Source organism: Camelus bactrianus, chromosome 7, assembly GCF_048773025.1.
Source record: "Camelus bactrianus isolate YW-2024 breed Bactrian camel chromosome 7, ASM4877302v1, whole genome shotgun sequence".
In the NCBI taxonomy this organism is placed as follows: domain Eukaryota; kingdom Metazoa; phylum Chordata; class Mammalia; order Artiodactyla; family Camelidae; genus Camelus; species Camelus bactrianus.
Window position 1 is genome coordinate 6,017,867 of NC_133545.1, and position 20,794 is coordinate 6,038,660.

The window sequence follows — 20,794 nt, forward strand, 5'->3', positions numbered from 1 at the left end:
ACTCTGAGCCCTGAGGCATCCCCAAGGAAACACCTGAAACTAGCACTTGCAGCTGAGGGTTAAGCTCTCAGCAGTGACACTAGCACCACATCCTGTCTGAGCTCCTGCTGACAGCTCAGCCCTGGCTTGTGGGGCCCCTGGCAGGGTTGGGGATGGCAGAGCAGACAAGCAGAATCCACAGGAGGGAAGGGTGGCACTGCTCCCAAGCCCAAGGGAGCTTGGCTGAGCTGTCACTGACGTGTATACACTCATTCTCACCTCCGAGATGATGGCAATGTTTCCATCTGCCCCAACTCTGTTCATGACTTGAGAGGAGATATGAGGATCGGAGAGGGCAGGGGGAAGTGGCACAACCAGGAACCCAGGCACCTGGAAGCAGGCCTGAACGCTGCCACTTCACGCAGTGCCAGGCAAATACGACAACAATCAGAATAGCTGAGGACCCACCACTCCAGCTTCAAAATCACCCAAACCAAGGGCTGGTCTGTAGGTAGCACCCAAAGTGGAATGACTTCAGAGGCACAAGAAGCTAGCTGCCCTCAGGACTCTCCATGAGGCCTGATGCTATTGCCCGAAGGTCCACAGTTCAAGCCTCACTGCTTTGGTAAGAATCTGTTCCACTGAGGTACAAAGGGCTCCTGGGGGATCCGGCCCAAAGGGAAAGTCTTACCTCTCTCTGTACCCCCGGGACCTTCCACTCCTCCAGAAAATAAAAGTCCTTCCCAAGTGGTTCTGACTGGGAAAGGAGCTGGAGATCAACATGGAAGAGAAAGGGGGCACTGAACTTGGAAGGAAGGACAAAACCAGGCTTCCTGTTTGTCCATTGCCTCTAAATCTAGTATGACCCTAACAAAGCTAAGGTGAGGTAGAAAGCACTGGGGTCATTACCACCTCTGACAGACAAGGAGTATGAAGCTGGAGGTGGTTAAAAGGTTCACCTAGATCTCCTGGCCTAACTCTGCCATAAGCCCCAAGTTCTTGAAGATAGCCCCCTCCTTTAATGTGACAAATCTGGTCTGGCAACCCCAAAGTCCAGGTTGGCTGACCAGCTTCCCCTAGACCAGGACCTTCCTCTTGGGGAGGAATGTCCTGGGCCTGCTGTGCTTCTGATCCCCTCTGCCCTCCAGGTGTCAGATGGGGTCCAGTCCATGGAGCATGCACACCCAGGAACACTGCAACCTTGTGGGAAATGTCACCCACTCCAGGTTTCATTCCCCCTGCCACTTCAGCTGATATCCAAAGTCAATTACGGATGTGAATTCCCACTGGGGGAATGACCAGAAATATTGGGAATCACTCTGGGCCAAAGAATACTCCTGGGAAGACACCTGGTTTCCAGGGCGGCAGCCAAGGCATCCCCATCAACACCCAGGCTGGTCTGGACAGCCGCTCTGCCATCCCCACACACAAGGAGGTGGCAGGATAATACCCTCCCGCCCCCCACAGTTCTTGGTCCCCTTTGCAACCACACACAATACTTACAAAAACATTTAGAAAAGCTCCATTAAAAGAAAAGAAAAAAGTTTCAAAATAACAGTTTCAGATTTCCAGTACCTATTCTGCAGGCTGTCTGTCCACTCTTATTTCTCATGTTGACAGAAGCGAAGACCTCCGTCTACAAAATCAAGCCCCAGGCCCTGGATGTCTCTCTCACCCTCTACTGGAAAGGCCACAGCCTCTGGTCCTCTTGCCTGTCTGTGGTGCCTGACAAAGGCCCCCACCAAAGCTTGGCATCCTCTAAGCTTTAATGGATCCTTTATAAGTCAGGAATGTAGAAAAGGCAGCAAAGAGTGACAGGCTTAGGAAACAGGAAATTGAGGCATCTGGTCACATACACACACACTTGTCACCAAAAAGGCCACTGCTTCCCATTTGAAAGGAAAAAAAAAATCTCTCTAAAGCCATCCCAGAATGAGGAACCAGCATCAGGCACAAGTGGAAAGCCCTGCAGGTGTAGAGGAGGTCCTGACCCGGTGCCCCAGGAGAGCTGGAGGGTGGTCCCCGCTGGCCCTGGCCTGGTCAGCCCTCCTCGGAGCGGCTGGGCCGGGGCAGGGGTGGGCTCCCGGGTCGGGCGGAGAGAGCAGGAAAGTGCGGGCCCACCTGGCCTCGGGCGTGAGTCTGCATGTGGACGGCCAGGTGGTGGTTCCGGTTGAAGGCCCGGCCGCACTGAGGGCACTGGTAGGGCCGCTCGCCGGTGTGGATGCGCTGGTGCCGGAAGAGGTCCGAGGGCCGGCGGAAGGCTTTGCCGCAGTAGGGGCAGGCGGGCCAGCCCTGGCTGTTGCCCGTGTGCTGGCGCTGGTGCAGCAGCAGGCTCTTCCGCTGCGGGAAGAAGCGCAGGCACTCGCTGCAGTGGTAGACCTTGGCGGCCGCAGGCCTCCGCCCCAGGAAGGCATGGCGGCCCTCGGGCTCCTCGGGGAGCCAGCGGATGACCGGCCCGGGCACCACCACCTCCCCCGGCTCAAGTGCCGAGTGGGCTTCCCCCCACCCGGTCGGCGAGCCGACCCGGGCCTCCCGGTGCTCCTCCTCCACGTGGGTCCGCTGGTGGATGGTCAAGTTAATCTTCAAGCGGAAGCTCTGGCCGCAGTCGGGACAGGGGAAGGCCCGCTCTCGCCGGCGAGGGAGGATGCGGGGCGGCTCACCCACCGCCCCTGGTGGCCGAGGGTCCCCTGCCCGCACCCTGGGCACTCCCCCAGCGTGGAGCCGGCCGGAACCCCCAGTCCTGCTCCTGGGCCCTTTGGGGATTCTGCACTCGGTCTGGCTTGGGGTCTCTCCTAGGAAGAGCTGCCCAGACACCATCTGGCCCTCAGATGGTGCCTCTGTCTTGACGACCACATCACCGCCGCCACCTGGCGAAAAGAATCTGCATTGATTTCCAGCGGACCTCACCGCCCCTGCAGGGCCACAGAGCCAGTCCTGGCCTCCAGGCGGGGCTCCAGCCACACCAGTCCTGCCAGCCCCTGCCTTCACAGATCCCTTTCTCCCCTGAGTGCTCCAGCGCTGGGCACGGGTCCTGCTCACTCACCCCACTGAGCAGGCACTGCCTCCTAACACATCCGGTCTCACGCTGTCACACAGCCCAGAGGCTCTGATGGCCCACTCCTGGAGGTAGCTAAGGCCGTCAGGAGAGAGGAAACACCTCTGCTCAACCAGGAGCCAGGGAGCTGGGGGGCAGGGGGCAGACCAGGGGAGACAAAGTGAGGCCTATATCCTGGCCTGAGACACACTGGCCATGCAGGACCCCCAGATTTAGTTCCGATCTATGAATGACAATGAGCCCTGAGGACTCTGACTGCCCCCAGACTAGGTAAGAGGTGTCAGGCCTGGGGGTGACGGGTGACTCCACCAGCTCAGAGCTCACCCAGCCACATAACAAATCCACACTGAGCATCCACCACCTGCCTAGCCCCATGCTTTCAGGTGACAGAAAGCAGGCATGAGGACCTGGGCTTCCTGGCTGGGCCTCAGTGTGGGTCACACTTGACTCTGAGGTGGGACTGAGGCAGCAAAGGCTGGTCTCAGCAGTAGCTCCCAGGGGTCCCCTAAGGCTGGGAAGGCAGCTCCTGGCCTTGGAGCCCTGCCAGGAACACTGCAGTCTCCCAAATCCTCCAGCTGCTGCTCAGCCCCCAACCACTCTCTCCTCTGATCTCCCCTAGACCCCGGCAACCCCAGCTATCAGACCACAGAGTCTCCTCCACAGGTGACAGCGAACCTCGCCCTCTCCCTTTCAGAACGGAAACCTTCAGCCCGCTACAGACAACTTCCAAGGTCCAGGACAGGAGCGATTCCTATTCTTGCTGATGCATGAACTTAAACCACCAGCCAGGAGGCCGCTGCGGAGGAGAGCCCTTAACTGGTGAACCTCCAGGACAGCACCTGATGGCCAGACCTGAGGTTCTCTGCTCACCGCTCACCCAGTAGTCCTCACAAATCACTCATGGCAGAACTTCACTTCTGTTAGAAATGACCCACTGTTTTTAATTTAGTCCTCCAGCTACAGAACCGTTAAGAATCTGTAAGACTTATCTAAACTGAGGTGAAACCCTGCTGTATTTAGAAGGCCGCCATGGTATTCCTGAGCCTAGGAATCGCTGAAGGCCTCAGGCCCTCTTTGTGAAGGCCAAGGCTCCTAGATCTCTCCATTTGAAGCCCTTCTGCAGCCATGTCCCAAGCTGGAGGTAGACCTAGACCGCACGTCTGCCTCCCACTGACACAGGAACCAGGATGGAATGGGGAGGGGGGTGCGGAGAGCTGGATTCCTTCCTTTTGGCCTGGAATAGGTAATATTCACTCTTTCTTTCTTCCCTGTTCATCAGGGTGTAAGGCCAGTTTACAGAAAATGCACAGACTCTAAGCAGGAAGAGCTAAATTTAAATTGCAGGCCACCACATTCAAACTGTAAGAGAGAGAGGCTGTGAGCCTGGGCCACTTCACAGGGCGGCTGTGAGGAAGCCTTTCTGTCACCAGACTTACACACCTGGCAGCACGTAGCTTGTTTTCAAGCAGCACCTTTCCAGCCAGACCAGACCACAATGAGGGAAGAATAGAACCATAGGTGATTTGGGTCCCCAGAGCCCCAGGGAAGCACCACCTGGGGGTGAGGGATGGATCCCCTCAATGGGTCCCTTCGTGCAACCCCCACCCCACTCCCAAAGGGCCCCCGCGCTCCTCTGAGGCTCTGCTGTGGCCACAAGGCCTCCTCCCTTCACTCACCTGGTCCCATGTTGGGCAGGATGTCCCTGGGGGGGGAGGTTGGTGACTCCCCACCTGAAGATTCTTCCTCCTGTTTAACCGAAGACAGAACGCTGGTGCTGGCTGGGGGCCCTGTGAGAGAGAGTCCCGTGAGGGCCTTTCCCAACAGCGGGTCCTGCCCAGAGACACAGCCACTCTCTAGCAGGCCCTGGATAGGCTCAAGCGCCTGCCCACGAGGAAGAGGGAGCATGGGGTTCTGTCCAAGGACTATGGTGCCTAACCCACAGCCTCTGCATCAGAGAGGGGAGGAGATGGGTGAAGGCCACACCGCCATCCCCATGTGGGCAGTGCTAACAATTGGCCCCTCAGCATCTGGGTGTCACCCTGCAGGGCCTCAAAAGGACAGGGCGCTTGGGGAGGCCCAGAGCACAGCGCCAGGTCTGTGACAGAGCAGGGACAATGAGAAGGACCTCTTATAGGATGGACGCAGGGAAGGGAGGGGTGTCACCGCAACTGCAGAGGCCCATGTTCAGTGGGGGAGGTGCACAGAAATAACTGGAGAGAAAGCAACCCAGAGACTGAAGGGTCAGGTCGGCAAGAGGGGCAAGCCACGCCAGCAAAGCAGTCTAGAGACAGAAAACGAGGCTCTGCGTTATCTACCAAATGCTATGCTAAATGCCCTCTGAGTTATAGGATAGGCAGAAATGTCCCTTAAACAAAAGCAGACAGAGAACACTGGAAGCAGTGACTGAAGCCACAGAGCCCTCGTCCCCAGAGGAATACACATGCTGGCACATGCCAGCCACACAACACACACTGCCCGTTAACGCAACTGTCCTAAGAACCCTGAGAAGGCCCATACCCACCTCCTTTGCCTGTCCCCTCACTCCAGCCAGACACATATGAGGAACCCACACCTTTGCTCAGACTGTCTCTTCCTGCTGAAAATATCCTATGTTCTCAGCAAAATCTACCTCTAAGGCCTGTCTCAGTGGTCCCTTTCCAGGAAGCCTGTGAGTCCAGCCCAGCCCCCAGCCATCTCTCCTACCCTCCAGCTTCAGCGCTTACTCTCAGCACTGCACGCCTGGTACTGCTGCTGGGACACTGTCCACATGGCTGCGTGGCAGCCCTCACTCACCGGCGCTTGTTCCAGGAGGGGCTGCTCTTGTTTCCAGGTCTTGCTGGTGCTTGCAGACCTGACCATCTTTTGGTTCCTCCTGGGCAGGGCTGACAGGGATGGGGATGTGCTCTGGATGAGGAGGAAGGCCTGGGAAGGGCAAATCAGTGACACTGAGGAAAACACAGAGGTTCCCAGGTGGCCAGGAGCCTCTGGGGAATGGCTAAATGCAGTCACCTGGGGCATCAGATCAAATAAAGGGAATGAAAATTAAGTGGACTTTGCTGATCATCTAGTGACTAAAGTCTAGACTAAAACTTCCAGGTCTGAGAAAAGGAAACAGTATACAGAGCATGGTAAGTTATCTGACGGCACCAGACAGGTCATGACACAGCAGGACCAAGGAGCTGGCTTTGTAGGCACTCCCAGCTCAGAACAGTACAAGGGTAGCTCCCAATCCCAAGTCCTCCAACAGGCTGATGTATAAAGATCCCCTGGGGGGCACTCCCCTCAAGGTTCTTATCAGTAGCTCTGGGTGGTCCTAGGAAGTACATATTTTTAAGCAGCTTCCCAGGGAAAAAGACATGAATATTTCACAGAATAAAAAATTAGAATGGCTCATAAACAAATAAAAGATACTCAACCATACTCATAATGAGAGGTACCATTAAAACGACACCATAGCCAGACACTACAAGAAAACTACAGACCAACATCCCTTATGAACACTGATGCAAAAATCCTCAACAAAATACTAGCCAGCTGAAGTCAGCAGCATATGAAAAAGATTAAACACCATGACCAAGTGGAGTTTATTCCTGGAATGCAAGGATAGCTCAACATATGAAACTAGATCAATGGAATACACTGAAGGGGGGAAAAAACCCACATGATCATCTTGGTTGATGCACAAAATTCAACATCCTTTCATGAAAAAAACCACTCAACAAACTAAGACTAGAAGGAAACTACTTCAATATAACAAAGCCTTAATAAGGAAGGAAATCCTGATATATGCTACAACAGACATAAGCCTTGATGACACTATGCTGAGATAAGCCTGTCAGTCACAAAAAAGACAAATATTGTATGATTTCACTTACATGAGGTCCTTAGAGCACTCAAAATAATAGAAACATAAAGTAGAATTGTGGTTGCCAGGTGCTGGGAAAGGGGGCAAAATGGGGGAGGTTACTGTTTGATGGATATAGAATTTCAGTTTGACAAGATGAAAAGAGCTATGAAGATGGATGGTGGTGATGGCTGCATAACATTATGAATGTATTTAATACCAATAAGCTGTAACTTAAAAACAGTGAGGATGGTAAATTTTATGTTATATGTATTTGACTACAGCTAGAAAAAACAGTACTACTAATTAATACACAGTACAACAGAGATGAACTTTGAAAATATTATGCCAAGTGAAAGAAGACACAAAAAGCCACATATGATTCCATTTATGTGAAATGTCCAGAATAGGCAAATCTATAGAGTCAGAAAGCAGATCTGTTGTTGCTTAGTGCAGGGGGGTTGGGAGGGGGTTTGGGGCGACAAATGAAAGATATAGGGCTTGTTTTTGAGGTGATGAAAATGTTATAAAACTGACCGTGGTGTTGGTTGCACTTACCTATAAATACACTAGAAACCACTGAATTGTATACTTTAAATGAGTGAATTGTGTGGTATATGAATTACATCTCATAAAGCTATTTTTTTTTAACTACACTGAAATACTTCTTTTTGAAATTATTTTATTTATTTCTTTGTTTATTTTTAATTTTTTTTTGTAGGGGAAGGTCTATTTATTTACTTATTTTTAGAGGAGGTACCAGGGGTTGAACCTAGGACCTCATGCATGCTAAGCATGTGCTCTATCACTTGAGGTATACCCTCCCAGTCTACTGAAATACTTCTTATCTACTAAGCAGATCAAAATCCTTCAAGTCTGAACATATTCTCTGGTGGCAAGGCTGTGGGGAAAGAGGCCTTCTTTCACAATGCTGATGGAAGTGTAAATGATATAGCCGCCATGGAGGGGAATCTGGTGATAGATTCTTGAAAAATTACATATTCATTCACCTTTGACCCAGCAGTCCAGCTTCTAAGACTCTATCCCAAAAATACACTGGCAAAAATATGAACTGACTTATGCACAAAATATTCCCTAAGAATTATTTATATCAGCAGAATACTGGCTATTCCCCAAATAATTCATCAGTGGTGACTGGTTAAATAAAGAATGGTATATCACAGCATAGAACATGCCACACTCTCAGAAGAAATGAGGAAGATCTCTATATATAGTGCTGTGAAGTATCTCCAAGACACATAGTATGGGGGAATACAAAGGTATCTATGTGTTACTGATATTTTCAAATGGAAACATTGGAAATATAAATGAGAAAGAAATAAAAATAGTTATCTACAGGGAGAGGGTAGGGACAAGGACAGAAATGAGACTTCGCTGAATGTAACCTGTTAAATCATTTTGACTTTGTAAACATGGCTTATATGTTCAAAAAGTTAAACTACATAAAAAAAGAGTAAAAAGAGCCGACCCTAAAAATCTAAAAATAAGCAGAAACAAATAAACTTAACTGTATATCAAGTTGGTGGCTGGCATAACCACATGGAGAAAATAATTACTCCAAGTGACTTTAAAAGGCATTATTTTGTCTATTAAGTCCTGAATGAAATGCATTCAGATGACAAAAATAGCTGCAAGGAAATCTCAAATTTCAATTAAAAATGTAACTGTTAGTAATATTGACTCAACTATTTCAAATTATTTCAAAATGTAAGATATTATAGGATAATGAAATATTAGGATTTGGGTATAAGATAATGTAGATGAGTAATTACGCTAATATAGTTAGGAATTTAAGATTTCCATGTAAAAGTGACATACAGCTATAAAATAAAAGAACATTAAGTTGGAATTAGAAATATCATATGAACTCATGGTTTTTTCTTCTCAAAAATACACATTTTCTTAAAAGGCCTAGAAGTAATACCAAAAATTAGCAATTACTGGCACTCACACTGTAGTCTCTGAATATCATTCCTCAATGAAAGGAATCAAAAATCCTTGGAGAAACTCTTACTCCAGATCTGGGGAAGGAAATACACAAGATAAACCTAGAACATCTTATGGTGTCTGAACACCATCGAAGTCACATCAAAATGACCTATAGGTCAACTTGAAGGGGCTCCCAAGAGCTAAAAATGGGACAGTTTAAGTATGAAAATAATGGCTGCAAGAACTGCCTGTATGAAATATTCAACAATCTATGAAGTCATAGTAGGAATAAAAAAGAAAAGACAAACCCAAGTATCAGTCACCTTTGGAGGCTTCTAAAGCAGCAGCCCTTCATTCTGAAAACCAATGAAGGGAAAGAATTATGCGTCTATCTTGCCTTTTCTGTACAGAGTGTATTTCAAAGGAACTGAAAGAGCTGATTAGGGAAATTATTGTTTGTAACATAACTTCAGCTATTAAATATAGAAGTAATGACAGAATTTCATCATTTTGCAACCCCTAATAAAATAATGAATCTGGGTAACAATCTTCAATGGCTATTAAAATCATTAGGTGGAAAGTTGATGAGGAACTTTATGATAGAAGGATAAGGCTGACAGTCACAAAAAGGCAATCGGGTTAAGACTGAAACCATAAAACTCCTAGCAGAAAACATAGGCGGTAAGCTCCTTGACATCAATCTTGGCAATGGTTTTTGGATTTGACACCAAAAGCAAAAATAAACAAAGGGGAATACATCAAACTAAAAAGCGTCTGCACAGCAAAGGAAATCATCAACAAAATGAAAAGGCAACCTACTGAATGTGAGGAAATACCTGCAAATCATATATCTGATAAGGGGGTAACATCCCCTTATACAACATCCCCATTATACAACTCAATAGAAAAAAAAAAAAATCCAATTTAAAAAATGGGCAGAAGATCTGAATAGACATTTTTCCAAAGAAGACACACAGATGGCCAACAGGCACGTGGAAAGATCCTCAACATCACAAATCATCAGGGAAGTGCAAATCAAAACCACAGTAAGACATCACCTCACACCTGTTAGAATGTGTGATGAGAAATAACAAGGATGTGGAGAAAAGGGAACCCTCATGCCCAGAGGTGGGAATGTAAATTGGTGCAGCCACAATGGAAAACAGTATAGAAGTTCCTCAAAAAATTAAAAATAGAACTAACATATGATCCAGCAATCCCACGTCTGGGTATTTTTCCAAAGAAAACAAAAACACTAACTCAGAAAGATATCTGCACCCTGATGTTCACTGCAGCATAATTTACAAAAGCCAAGATACAGAAACAACTTGAATGTCCACTGATAGATGAATGGATAAAGAAAATGTGGTGTATATATGTATGATGGAATATTCTTCAGCCATTAAAAATATGAAATCTTGTCATTTGCAATAACCATGAGGACATTAAGCTAAATGAAATAAGTTAGAGAAAGACAAGTACCATATGATCTCACCTTAACAAGTGGAATCTATTAAAAACAAACAAACAAAAACGAGATCATAGATGCAGAGAACAAACTGGTGGTTGCTAGAGGTGAGGGGTGGAGGTAGGTGAAACGGGTGAAGAGGGTCAAAAGGTACAAACTTCCACTTTCAAAATAAATAAGTCATGGGAGTGTAACGTACAGCATGTGACTATAGCTAATGATACTGTATTGCATATCTGAAAGTTACTAAGAAAGGAAATCTTAAAAGTCCTCATCACAAGAAAATAATTCTGTAACTGTATGGTGATGGATGTTAACTAGACTTATTGTGGTGATCATTTTGGAATATATACAAATAAATCATTATGTTGTACACTTGAAATTAATAGAATGTCAACTGTACCTCGATAATTTAAAAAAAAAAAAGGCAAGCAGAACTTCATGCCTTCCAGTGTGATGTAGCAGGGAGTACACAGTGCCACCTCTGAAATAGTCTTGCCAATGTGGTTGAACTTGAATCTAAATAAGCCTGTAGACCCGCCTACCAGTTCACAGGAAATAGAAGAACATTTTGAATGACACCAAATCCAGAATGTGGGAAGTAATGGCATTTAAAAAGATGTAAGATAAATGACATCAAAATGTCAACAAATGACATTTAATGTCAATTTTATTTTAATTAATTGTCAATTTAAATATCAATAAATGATATTAAAAGGGGAGAGATGAGGATGTTCCATCAACTATGAACGGACAAAATATGGTACATCTATATGACAGAATATTATTCAGCCACGAAAAGTAATGAAATAAGCAGACACACTACAACATGGATAAACTTGAAGACGTGCTCATTGAAAAAAGGCAGACACAAAAGGCCACAGAGTATATGATTCCATTTACATGAAATATCCAGAAAAGGCAAATCCATAGAGACAGAAAGCAGGTTAGTGGTTGCCTGGGGCTGGGGAGGAGGGGAAGGGAGACAGGCAGTTACCCCTAGTGGGTATAGGTTTCTTTTTGTGGGACAAGAAAATTCCAAAATTAGATTGTGGTGATGGTCACACAACTCTGTGAATATAGTAAAAACACTGAATTGTATACTTTAATCCATGAATTGTATGGTGTGTCAATTATATCTCAATAAAGCTCATAAAAAAGGGGAGGGCTTTTACAGGCTTTTTATAGACTTTTTATAAACAAAATACAATTTGTGGACTTGGGTTTATTAGAATAAGGATCCAAATACCTATATAAAACATTTTTGAGACAATTGGGGAAAACAGAACATGGACTAGGAATTAGATGATAATCTGTTGGGTGTGGTAACGGTATCATGGTTGTGTTAAGAAAAAGGAAAAGCAGAGATGGATGAAGCAAATTCAGCAAAATCTTGATCATTTTTTGGAGCTGGGTGATGCCCATTTGCAGGTTCACAGTACTATTCTCTTTACTTTCATTTACTCTAAAAATTTGATTTAAAAAAAAAGCTACCAGAGGATCCTGATATGCGGTCAACTTTGGAACCACCGTCCACACACAGCTTAGGGTCACCTCCACAAAGGGAAGCCGAGACATGATGAGCCTGACAGCTGCAGGGCACAGCTGGAGGGCACGGCCGGAGGGGGAACGCTGCGGCTCCTAGTATTATGTCCCCACTCACCGTGAAAGGCTCAGCTTCTCATCCTCCATTTCACTTAGTCCTCAGAACAACCCAGTGAGGTCCCCCACAGATGTGGAAACTGTACGGCTCTATGACAAAGCCTTGCCTCTGCCCCTGGCCCGGCCAGCCTAGGATGGAGCCTGCCCCACAGGCCTCCTTCCTGGCCTCACAGTACAGGGAAGCCCAGGAGAGCGAGGGCACGGCTCCACTGGCCCCAGCCACTCCGCCATCTTGCCGCCACTCACCAGCACCCAGCCTCCTCAGGCATGCTTCCTCTCTCTCATTCCCCTCCTCCTGGCCCCATGGGCCTTCAGGACAAGGCTCCTCTCCCCTCTCCATCCGGGTGAGGATGTCCGGTTTGGAGATGGCATAATCTGCGTACAGAAAAGAGAGCTGGGTCAGCTCCAGTCACCTGCCCAGAGAGACACAGACATACCCAGAGGAACAGAATCCAGAGCAAAGACACAGACCACAGGAGGCCAATTCGCAGACAGGAGCCTTACCCAGGGAGACCAGCATCTCGTAGTTGCCCCGCATCACATGCTTGTACAGCTCCTTCTGCCACTCATCCAGCTTCCCCCACTCCGGCTCAGAGAAATACACGGCCACATCATCAAAGGTCACTGGCACCTGGAACCACAGGGTCATGCAAGCTCACCCACTCACTTAAAGGCGCGGCCTCAGGCTGTCCCACCCCAGGTGCCCCAGGGTTACCTTGGGGGCCTCCCCCTTGCTGCCCGGGGGCAGCCGCAGGATCCAGAAGTTCCTGTTCCGCAGCAGGTTCTCCATGTTCTCCAGCCGCCTCTGCAGCAGCCCGTATTCCTGCAGCAGGGTGCCCAGCACGGCCCACTTGCCCTCCAGCTGGTTCCCGAACTCCACGGCCGTCTTCTCGCAGTCGGCCAGCTTCTTCTCGGTTGTCCCCGTCCGCCCCTCCAAAGTCAGCAAGCGGGCCAGGCAGGAATCCACCTTTTTCTCCAAGGCCTGGATGGCGGCCACCACCGTCCACAGCGTGATCTCCGTGGAGTAGAGGTATGAGTTCTTCTCGGCAGTCGGCTGCGGGGATGGGGAAGGCGTCGAAGGTCTTTCGTCCCCTGCTTGCTTGTCCCTCTCAGGAGCCTGGCCACAGGAGAAAGGAGAGGGGTTATCAGAATTACAGTCAAAATGTCCACCTCAAAACGAAACCTGAGACTGGCACCTGCCCAGGTGAAGCCCCATCTTTGATTCTGAGGACCAGTCAGGCAGCCGTGGAGGGGAGGACATCTAGCCTCAAGCACAGAGACACTGGCTGGACCAAAACGTTAGCAAGTGGGAAACAGGAGGAAAAACATGGCCAAAGATGGAAAGTGTGGTCTCACAGATGACCTCCCTTCCTAGGCCTCTGCCTCTGCCTCTGCCTCTGAAATCCCGAGAACATGAGCTCTGCAGTCACACAGCCCGAGAGCAACTAGCAACCCCACCACTCACGAGCTGGCTAACTTTAGTGAGGTTTGTTAAACATTTCAACTTCAATCCCACATCTAGAAAATGGGGGCAACAACAGTACCTACATGATAGGATGGTGAGAATTAATGATACAATCTTTGTACACAGCACTTAACACAATGCCCAGTGCATGGCAAATACCCAATACCCGTGAGCCCTATGTTGTTACAGCTCAGATGATAATGATAAGGATGCTAATGATGGTGATGTTTCTGGCTCAGGGATGCAGTAGTTCATATGGCCTTTCTTCTCCATCTCTTTCATTACACTGTCCTTCAGCATCTTGGAAAAGAGCTTGTGACATCCTCAGCTTACCTTGGCGCCTGACAACAAGGCCTCGGTCCCAGTCCACCTTGCTAGAAGCCTTGCTGGAAAGATGAATTAATATTTCATCCCCTCACTGCTCTTATTCTCATGGTCAAATCCCCATCAAGTCCTATCTGTTGACTTCTGATACTTTCTCAAATCCATCCTCTTTCCTCCTTCTCCACTGCTGTCACTGGTCCAAGCCCCAATCACCCTTCCCTTGAACCACTGCCACTCTGCCTAGTCAGTTTCTCCAGTTCACCCTACTCCTCTCCTCCCTCCTCACTCCCACAGTACACCTTCCAAAGGGTGGTCAGTAACCTTTTAAATACACAGACTAGATCATGTTAGTCTTCTCCTTAAAACTCTTTGATAGCTTCCTAGTGTGCCCAGAATAAAACCTGAATGACTAATCGTATCCCAGCCTACCTCCCTGACCTTACATCCTCCTGGGTGTTAACCTCCTTGGATTCCTATGATGCGCCCAGCTCTCTCCTCTATCTTTTTTTTTTTTAAGTTGGGGGAGGTAATTAGGTTTGTCCTTTTTTTTTTTTTTTTTTTTTTTGATGGAGTTACTGGGGATTGAACCCAGGGCCTCCTGCAAGCTAAGCATGTGCTCTACCACTGAGCTATACCTTTCCCCCTCCTCTACCTCTGTGTTAGCTCTTCCTGCACCTCTCTGTACGCTTGGCTCCCTGTCATAGAAGGCTCCAGCTTAACCATTGCCTCATGGAGACTTTCACTGACTGACACATCTAAAATAGGCCCCCTGCCAGTCCCTTCCCTCACAGCACTAGTAATCTATGATCGTGCTATGTGTCTGCCTGTGTTATGGTTTGTTTCTGCTACAAGAACATAAGCTCCATGATGGTATGTGTTATTCGCTGTTGCATTCCCAGCTTCTGAAAGAACCCCCTACTCACAGCAGATGCTCAATAAGTACCTATTGAATGAATGACTCAACAATTAAACAACATATTCATTCAAGGACAATTGCTGAACAGCTATTATAGTAAAGGTACAATGCAGATGCAGAAAAAATTTTGTGGTTCTTCCTTCTCTTGGAGAAAAATTACGTACAGTAATAATCATAATAAATAAGTGTGATACCAAGGGCTAACAAAAGTTGACGGCATATCTGTCCTGTTTGGAGAGCTTCTTGGGAGCTCACGTGCTGCAGGCCAGCAGAGGGCAAGGAGCGGCTGGACAAGAAGGGTCAGAAAGAGTGCTGAGAAAGGGGTCCTGGGCCATGATGTCAGGTGTACCCCTACAGAAAGGCCTTCCTGAGGGCTTCCCCCAGGGAGCAAGGCCATAAACCCCAAGAACTCCCACCCTCTTTTTTTCCCTTGCACTCAGAGAACCTAAAAAAGGCACACACCAAACTGGCTAATTAAAGAAGAGAGAGAAGCTCCTCCTTAAAAAGCATCCAGAAAAATCAAAGCTTCAAAAACTTTATTACATGTATTAATTATAGTCGATACCATTTATTGAGCTTTTTACAAATGTTCTTCTAGTATGTCAAAAAAGGCCAAAAGATTTTCTCCGAATTGGACATATTGCACATTATCAGGTAACATTCTAGTATCTATCAAACTAGTCTTTTAAAAAACAAAAAACAAAAAAACACCTACAAACCCTCCAGTAAACATCTTGTCTTGGGTAAAAATAGAATACTTAGGTACTTTAAAGGGGCTGTAATTCCAGAGTCCTGGCCTGGGCGTCAGGCTCTGGCCTCGACTAGATGGGCGACCCTGGACCGGTCGCCACCCAGAGCCTCAGACTTCGGTTGTGAGAACCGAACGGGGACGGCGCCCCGACCCTCCCCGCCGGCCTCCGGGGCCGCCGGACCTCCAGCGAGACAATGGACGGGGGTACCAGGTACTTGGTTCAAATACGAGGGCTTGTCATCTTAAGTGTGACTAGAAATCCCGGCCTGTCCCCCGACGTCGGGGCCGCCCGCCCAGCCGGCCTGGCGTTTGGGCCGCCCGGCCACTCGGCCTGGAAGCGGACCGAGCGGGCCCGACGCGCGGGCGCGGGAGCGGGCGCGGGCGCGGGCGCGGGCGCGGGCCTGGGCGGAGGCGGCGCGCGAGGAGGCCGCGCTGTGGGGCCGCCCGGGCCGCCCGAGCCGCCCCGCCCAGACACTCGCGGGCCCACGCGGCGCTGCGGCGGCCCGGCCGGGCTGGGCGTCCGCGCGCCAGGCGCTTACCGGGGCGGGCGCCGCTTCGGCCATGGCTGCCCGCGTCCCTCTCTCAGAGGCTCTTCTCCGACCCGGCCTGTCGGGCCCGGCGCGGCGCGGCGGCGGCGGCGGAGGCGGAGCGGAGCCGCCCAGCCTCGGAGCTCCTGCCGGGCGGCCGCGAGCTGCGTCCGAGCCACGTGCCCCGCCGGCCCTTTAAACAAGAGCTGCGCTGGCGGCCGGGCCCGAGGGCGCGCACAGCGCCCCCTGCAGCCCGAAGGACCGCACGCCCGCGGTCCGCGGCCGTCCGTGCCCACCCGCACCGGCGGCCACGGAGGTCTCGCGGGCGGAACCGGCCGCCCGCCCTCGCCTGGGCCGCAGGAGTCGACGCCGGGGCGGGACGCGCCGCGGCCCCCACCCCGGTCGGGCTCCCGTCGGGTGGCGGCGATCTTCGGGCCAGGAGGGCGCGGGCCACGCGAAGGGGCGGCTAGGTGGGCCCAGACGGGGACCCTAAACCCTCTCCAGGGCGCTGGGGCTGAGGGACCCCAGCGTCGCACACCGGGGAATCTGGCCAGGGAGCTGATGGACACCCGCAGGGAACTTCGAAGCTTTGGAGGAAGAAGGGCAGTCATTGCTGGATAAACTCAAAGTGTATGCAGATTTGCCGTTTTAACCGCCTCTAACGGACCTAAATTGACTATTAGTTTGGGTATACATTATGCCCAGCCATGTAATTTAGATTTGGAAGTGGACCTCCAACTTAATCACAAAGCATTACAAGGGGAGGTTATTAGCAGAGGGAGACCAGAAGTATAACCAAATCCCCCTTCTTCCACAAAGCCATCCCTAGTTCAGACACCACTGAGCTCCCTATTCTGTGAATTCCCATTGTATCTGTTCATTCAAAAAAATGTGCAGTGAGCACCTATGTGGGAAGCCCCTGTGCTCAAGAGCTGTGGAGTCCAGATATAATTAAAGACACAGTCCCTACCTTCAAAAAGCATCACATCCTGTTGACTGTACCTCAGTGACCTTATCCATCTCTCCTTGTCCATTGCTCTCTTCCCACTGCAGCTCTGCCCAGTCAGATCCTCACTGGCTCTTGTTGATCTCACCCAAAAATCTACTAACATGTCCCCCACCCCAACAACAAAAGCTTGTTATGAGTCTTATCAGGTTAATATTCCCAAATCACAGCTAGATTCAGTTCACCCTTTCTGCTCAAAACTCTCAGCAACACATAACTCAATAAAATCCAAACTCCTTAATCTGACCACAACCCCTCTTTCCAACCATGTCCCCTACTACTCCCCTCCTCACATCCCACCCTCCATCCAAGTCGAATGAATTGGTGTTTAGTTGTACATGCCTTATAATGTCTATTCTGGTCATGTTGTTCCTTTTTAGAATGTCTTTTGTCCCATCATTAAAGATCTACTTCAAAAGTCATCTCTCATAAAGCCTTCCCCAATGTCCCACAACTGAATGTAATTGTTCTCTGAATTCTTGCAGACTTTTAGCTTCACTTAGGACAAATAATTTTCTATCTTCTATTAGATTTCCTTGACAGCCTGTAAGCCCAAGAACAAAATCTCTTATTTAACCTTTTATCCTTCCCTCTGTAGACTTTGCACATGGAAGCTACCCAGATACTCATGAGTGGACCAAATCTAAGGCTATGCAAACGAGCAGTACAGGAAGAAAATAGATTTTCACCCCAATGTTCATAGTGACATTATTTACAATTCCCAAGATATGGAAGCAACCCAAGTATCCACCAACAGATAAGTGGATTAAGAAAATGTGGTGTGCATATATATACAACGGACTACTACTCAGCTATAAAAAAGAATGAAATTTTGCCATTTGCAGCAACATGGATGGACTTGGAAGGCATTATGCTAAGTGAAATAAGTCAGACAGAGAAAAACAAATACTGTATGATATCACATATGTGGAATCTAAAAAATACAACTAGTGAATATAACAAAAAAGAAACAGACTCCTTCAGAACAAACTAGTGGTTACCAGTGGAGAGAGGGAAAGGGGAAGGGGCAAAATAAGGGTAGGGGATTAAAAGGCACAAACTATCATGTATAACATAAGCTATAAGGATATATTGTACAATATAGGTGACGTAGCCAATATTTATAGTAACTATCAATAGAGTATAACCTTTAAAAATTGTGAATCACTCTACTATATACCTGTAACATATAATATTGTACATCATCTATACTTCAATTAAAAAATAATTTAAAAAAGGAAACATTTTGATAGAATGAAAACTCAACTAGGGCAAAGATGGTTGTTTCAGACAGATGCATCCCAAGTATTTAAAACAGTGCCTAGATAATCAGTGCTCAGTATGTATTTGTTGAATAAAAGAAATGGATGAGGGCAGCAGTCACAAAAGGAGGCTTACAGACTGAGCAGTGAAAAATAAATAGTATTCGTCCCAAAGAGGGCACTCTTAGGAGAGGGGAAGCATAAGCTAGATGTGGTGGTGGGAAAATACGGCTTATTGATAAATGACAGGAAATCCCACTGTGGCAGCAGCATCGAGAATTTAGTGTGAAAGATGAAGAAACTGGGAGTAGGTTAGGTTGTCCAAGTCTTGAGTTCTGCACTACAGAGCTTACTCGTTCTCAGAAGCCAAATGCATCGCAAGGCTTTGAGGAAAGCCAGGTCCAATCTGTGTTCCAGGACAGTAACTCTGGTAGCAAAAAAGGATGTGATTAGGGGTAGGAAACCAGTTGGGTTACTGAGTAGAAACTAGGTAGGTGATGATTAGGACCTTACCTGTAGGAACAGGAAGAAGATAAGACAGATTAGCGACAGATTAGTCAGTAAGGTTTGGCATATCATTCTTCACTCTGTGTTGATTTAAATCTAACTTGTTCACTCCTGTCCTCCAGACAGCTGCATTGCCCATTTTCTTCTCATCGGCTAGCAGAGCAAACCTTCAATGGACAGGTGAAACAGGCAAGATTTCTTGTATCACTTAAAATGTGCATTCTGTGCGTGCAGAGAATGGCCTGGAGATCTTGTTAGAATGCAGATTCTGGTCCGGTGAGCCTCAGAGTCTGCATTTCTACCAAGCTCCCAGGGACGTCGATGCTGCAGGTGCAGAGACCACACTTTGGGTAACAAGGACTTAGAATCCAATCCAGACACGAGGTACTTATTTGTGGTTAACCAGAAGCAACACAGCCTATGGTCAAGTGTGTGGGCTCTGAAGCAAGATGGCCTGGGTCACAGCCACCTCTGCCTCACCTCTCAAGTCTCTTCCCACATCTCATGTGTAAAATGGGGTAATTAATACCCACCACACAGGGTCTTGTGAAGACTAAGTTCATTTCTACATGAAGGACAGTGACTATCACGTGAGTGCTCAGTAGATCTTAGTCATTTTTACACTAGTCTGATTGCTTAATACAATCATTTCCCTGCCTCAAGAACCTAACTTTGCTGGAGAAATAGGACCCTACTCTGCTTTCCTCCTGTGATGTAAGGCAAAGGCTGCTCACCCGAAAACACTCACGAGGAGGTAAGAATACTCAAGGCTGGGATACAGGGGTATCTAACACAAAAGCCTGGGGGCAGGAGGAGACTGAAGAATGGATTTGGGAGAGATGCGCGAGGCTTACCCCATGTCGTGAAGCTCAGCACCTCTCACGGCGCTGCCCTATGACTACTGCCCTGTGTGTTCAGTTTCTACACCAAGGGCATCCCATACCTTACAGCCACCGAGTTCATTTGTATCTGTTTAATTTGTTCCTTTTTATCCTTCCATCCCACTCACTCCTCCTGTGGGCAACTGTAATGCCTATATATAACTTTTCACTTCTGTGTGTTCTTACAAAATGATTTTTGTGTACATGCATTTTAAATTTACCTAAATGGCATTGTGTTACAGATCTCATTCAGTTCCTTACATTTCTCACTCAGCACTGTATGTTTAAGGTCCACCCATAAGGCTACATGCGTATCTAAGCCTGTCTTTCTAACTGCACCCCAGATCTCCTGGTGCACCCACGTCTCCCCTGTCCTACCTCCCACCTCCTAACAATGATTCCCAGACTGCCTGCAACCCACGACCACCACAGATGCAGTTCTGTGACTATCCCCATACGTGCTCTCTCCCATCTTTCTAGGTCTAAGGGCGGTCGCAGGTAAGGCTGTGCCATCGGACCTCTGGCACTACTGCTCCAGGTCAGGCACCCCCGCCACCTTGGCTTCAGGAGGGTATTCTTAACAAATGGAGAAAAACATTAAACAGTAGCACTGTTTTGTTGTTTTTTTTTTAACTTTGCTAGTAGCAAGTTTTATTCTAGGCAACTGCAAATCATCCAAGGGGACACTCACATAGGACCCACGAGCCCACTCCCCTCTCCCCAACATCAATGGGGCAGGTATTCAACACTCCTGAGAGACATCTGTATCATCTCAGGAAGAGTCAAGCCCAGAACTAATTTGCAAAGTGTGTAATCTGAACAACCTCAAGAAACAACTGGTGTAACAGGAACCAAGTCAAATAATCACTGGTACAAGCCCAACAACCTTAAGTAACAAAGTGGTCTTGTACCCCGGGCGGCTGCAGAGCACAGTGAGGACGGGATGGAAGAGCAGAGCGGCTGTGGGGAGAAACCCAAGCTCTCAGCTCCTTTCCAGGACTCCTCATTCCCAGCAGGGGTCTGTGGGGCCCACCCCACTACTCTCTTCCTCCTGGCCAGTTAGCCCCATTCAAGACTGCCAAGGACCCCCATAAGAGGGAGCCCAGCACCACGCGCCCAGTTTCTGGCCCAGCTAACTGTAGGTGGGCTGAAAGAGCCCCACAAATGATCCCCTCCTAGAGGGTAGGCCCAGTCCCC

The 20,794-nt window shown here is 48.4% G+C and overlaps 1 protein-coding gene across 2 annotated transcripts; it reads right to left on the reverse strand.

The window, feature by feature from the left end:
- Nucleotides 1–1,875: 1,875 nt before the first annotated feature.
- Nucleotides 1,876–20,750, reverse strand: ZNF783 (zinc finger protein 783). 2 transcript variants are annotated; one of them, XM_074366834.1, is made up of 8 exons: nt 18,723–20,750; nt 15,954–18,636; nt 12,674–13,075; nt 12,463–12,589; nt 12,205–12,333; nt 5,828–5,956; nt 4,711–4,821; nt 1,876–2,846 (listed from the first exon to the last, which is right to left on the reverse strand). In XM_074366834.1, exons 2-8 carry the CDS (start codon nt 15,975–15,977, stop codon nt 2,020–2,022), a joined length of 1,749 nt encoding a protein of 582 aa, XP_074222935.1. In that variant the 5' UTR covers nt 15,978–18,636; nt 18,723–20,750; the 3' UTR covers nt 1,876–2,019. The 2 variants fall into 2 exon arrangements, with proteins under 2 accessions (XP_074222935.1, XP_074222934.1); XM_074366833.1 differs by having other exon boundaries at nt 15,954–20,750.
- Nucleotides 20,751–20,794: the final 44 nt, after the last annotated feature.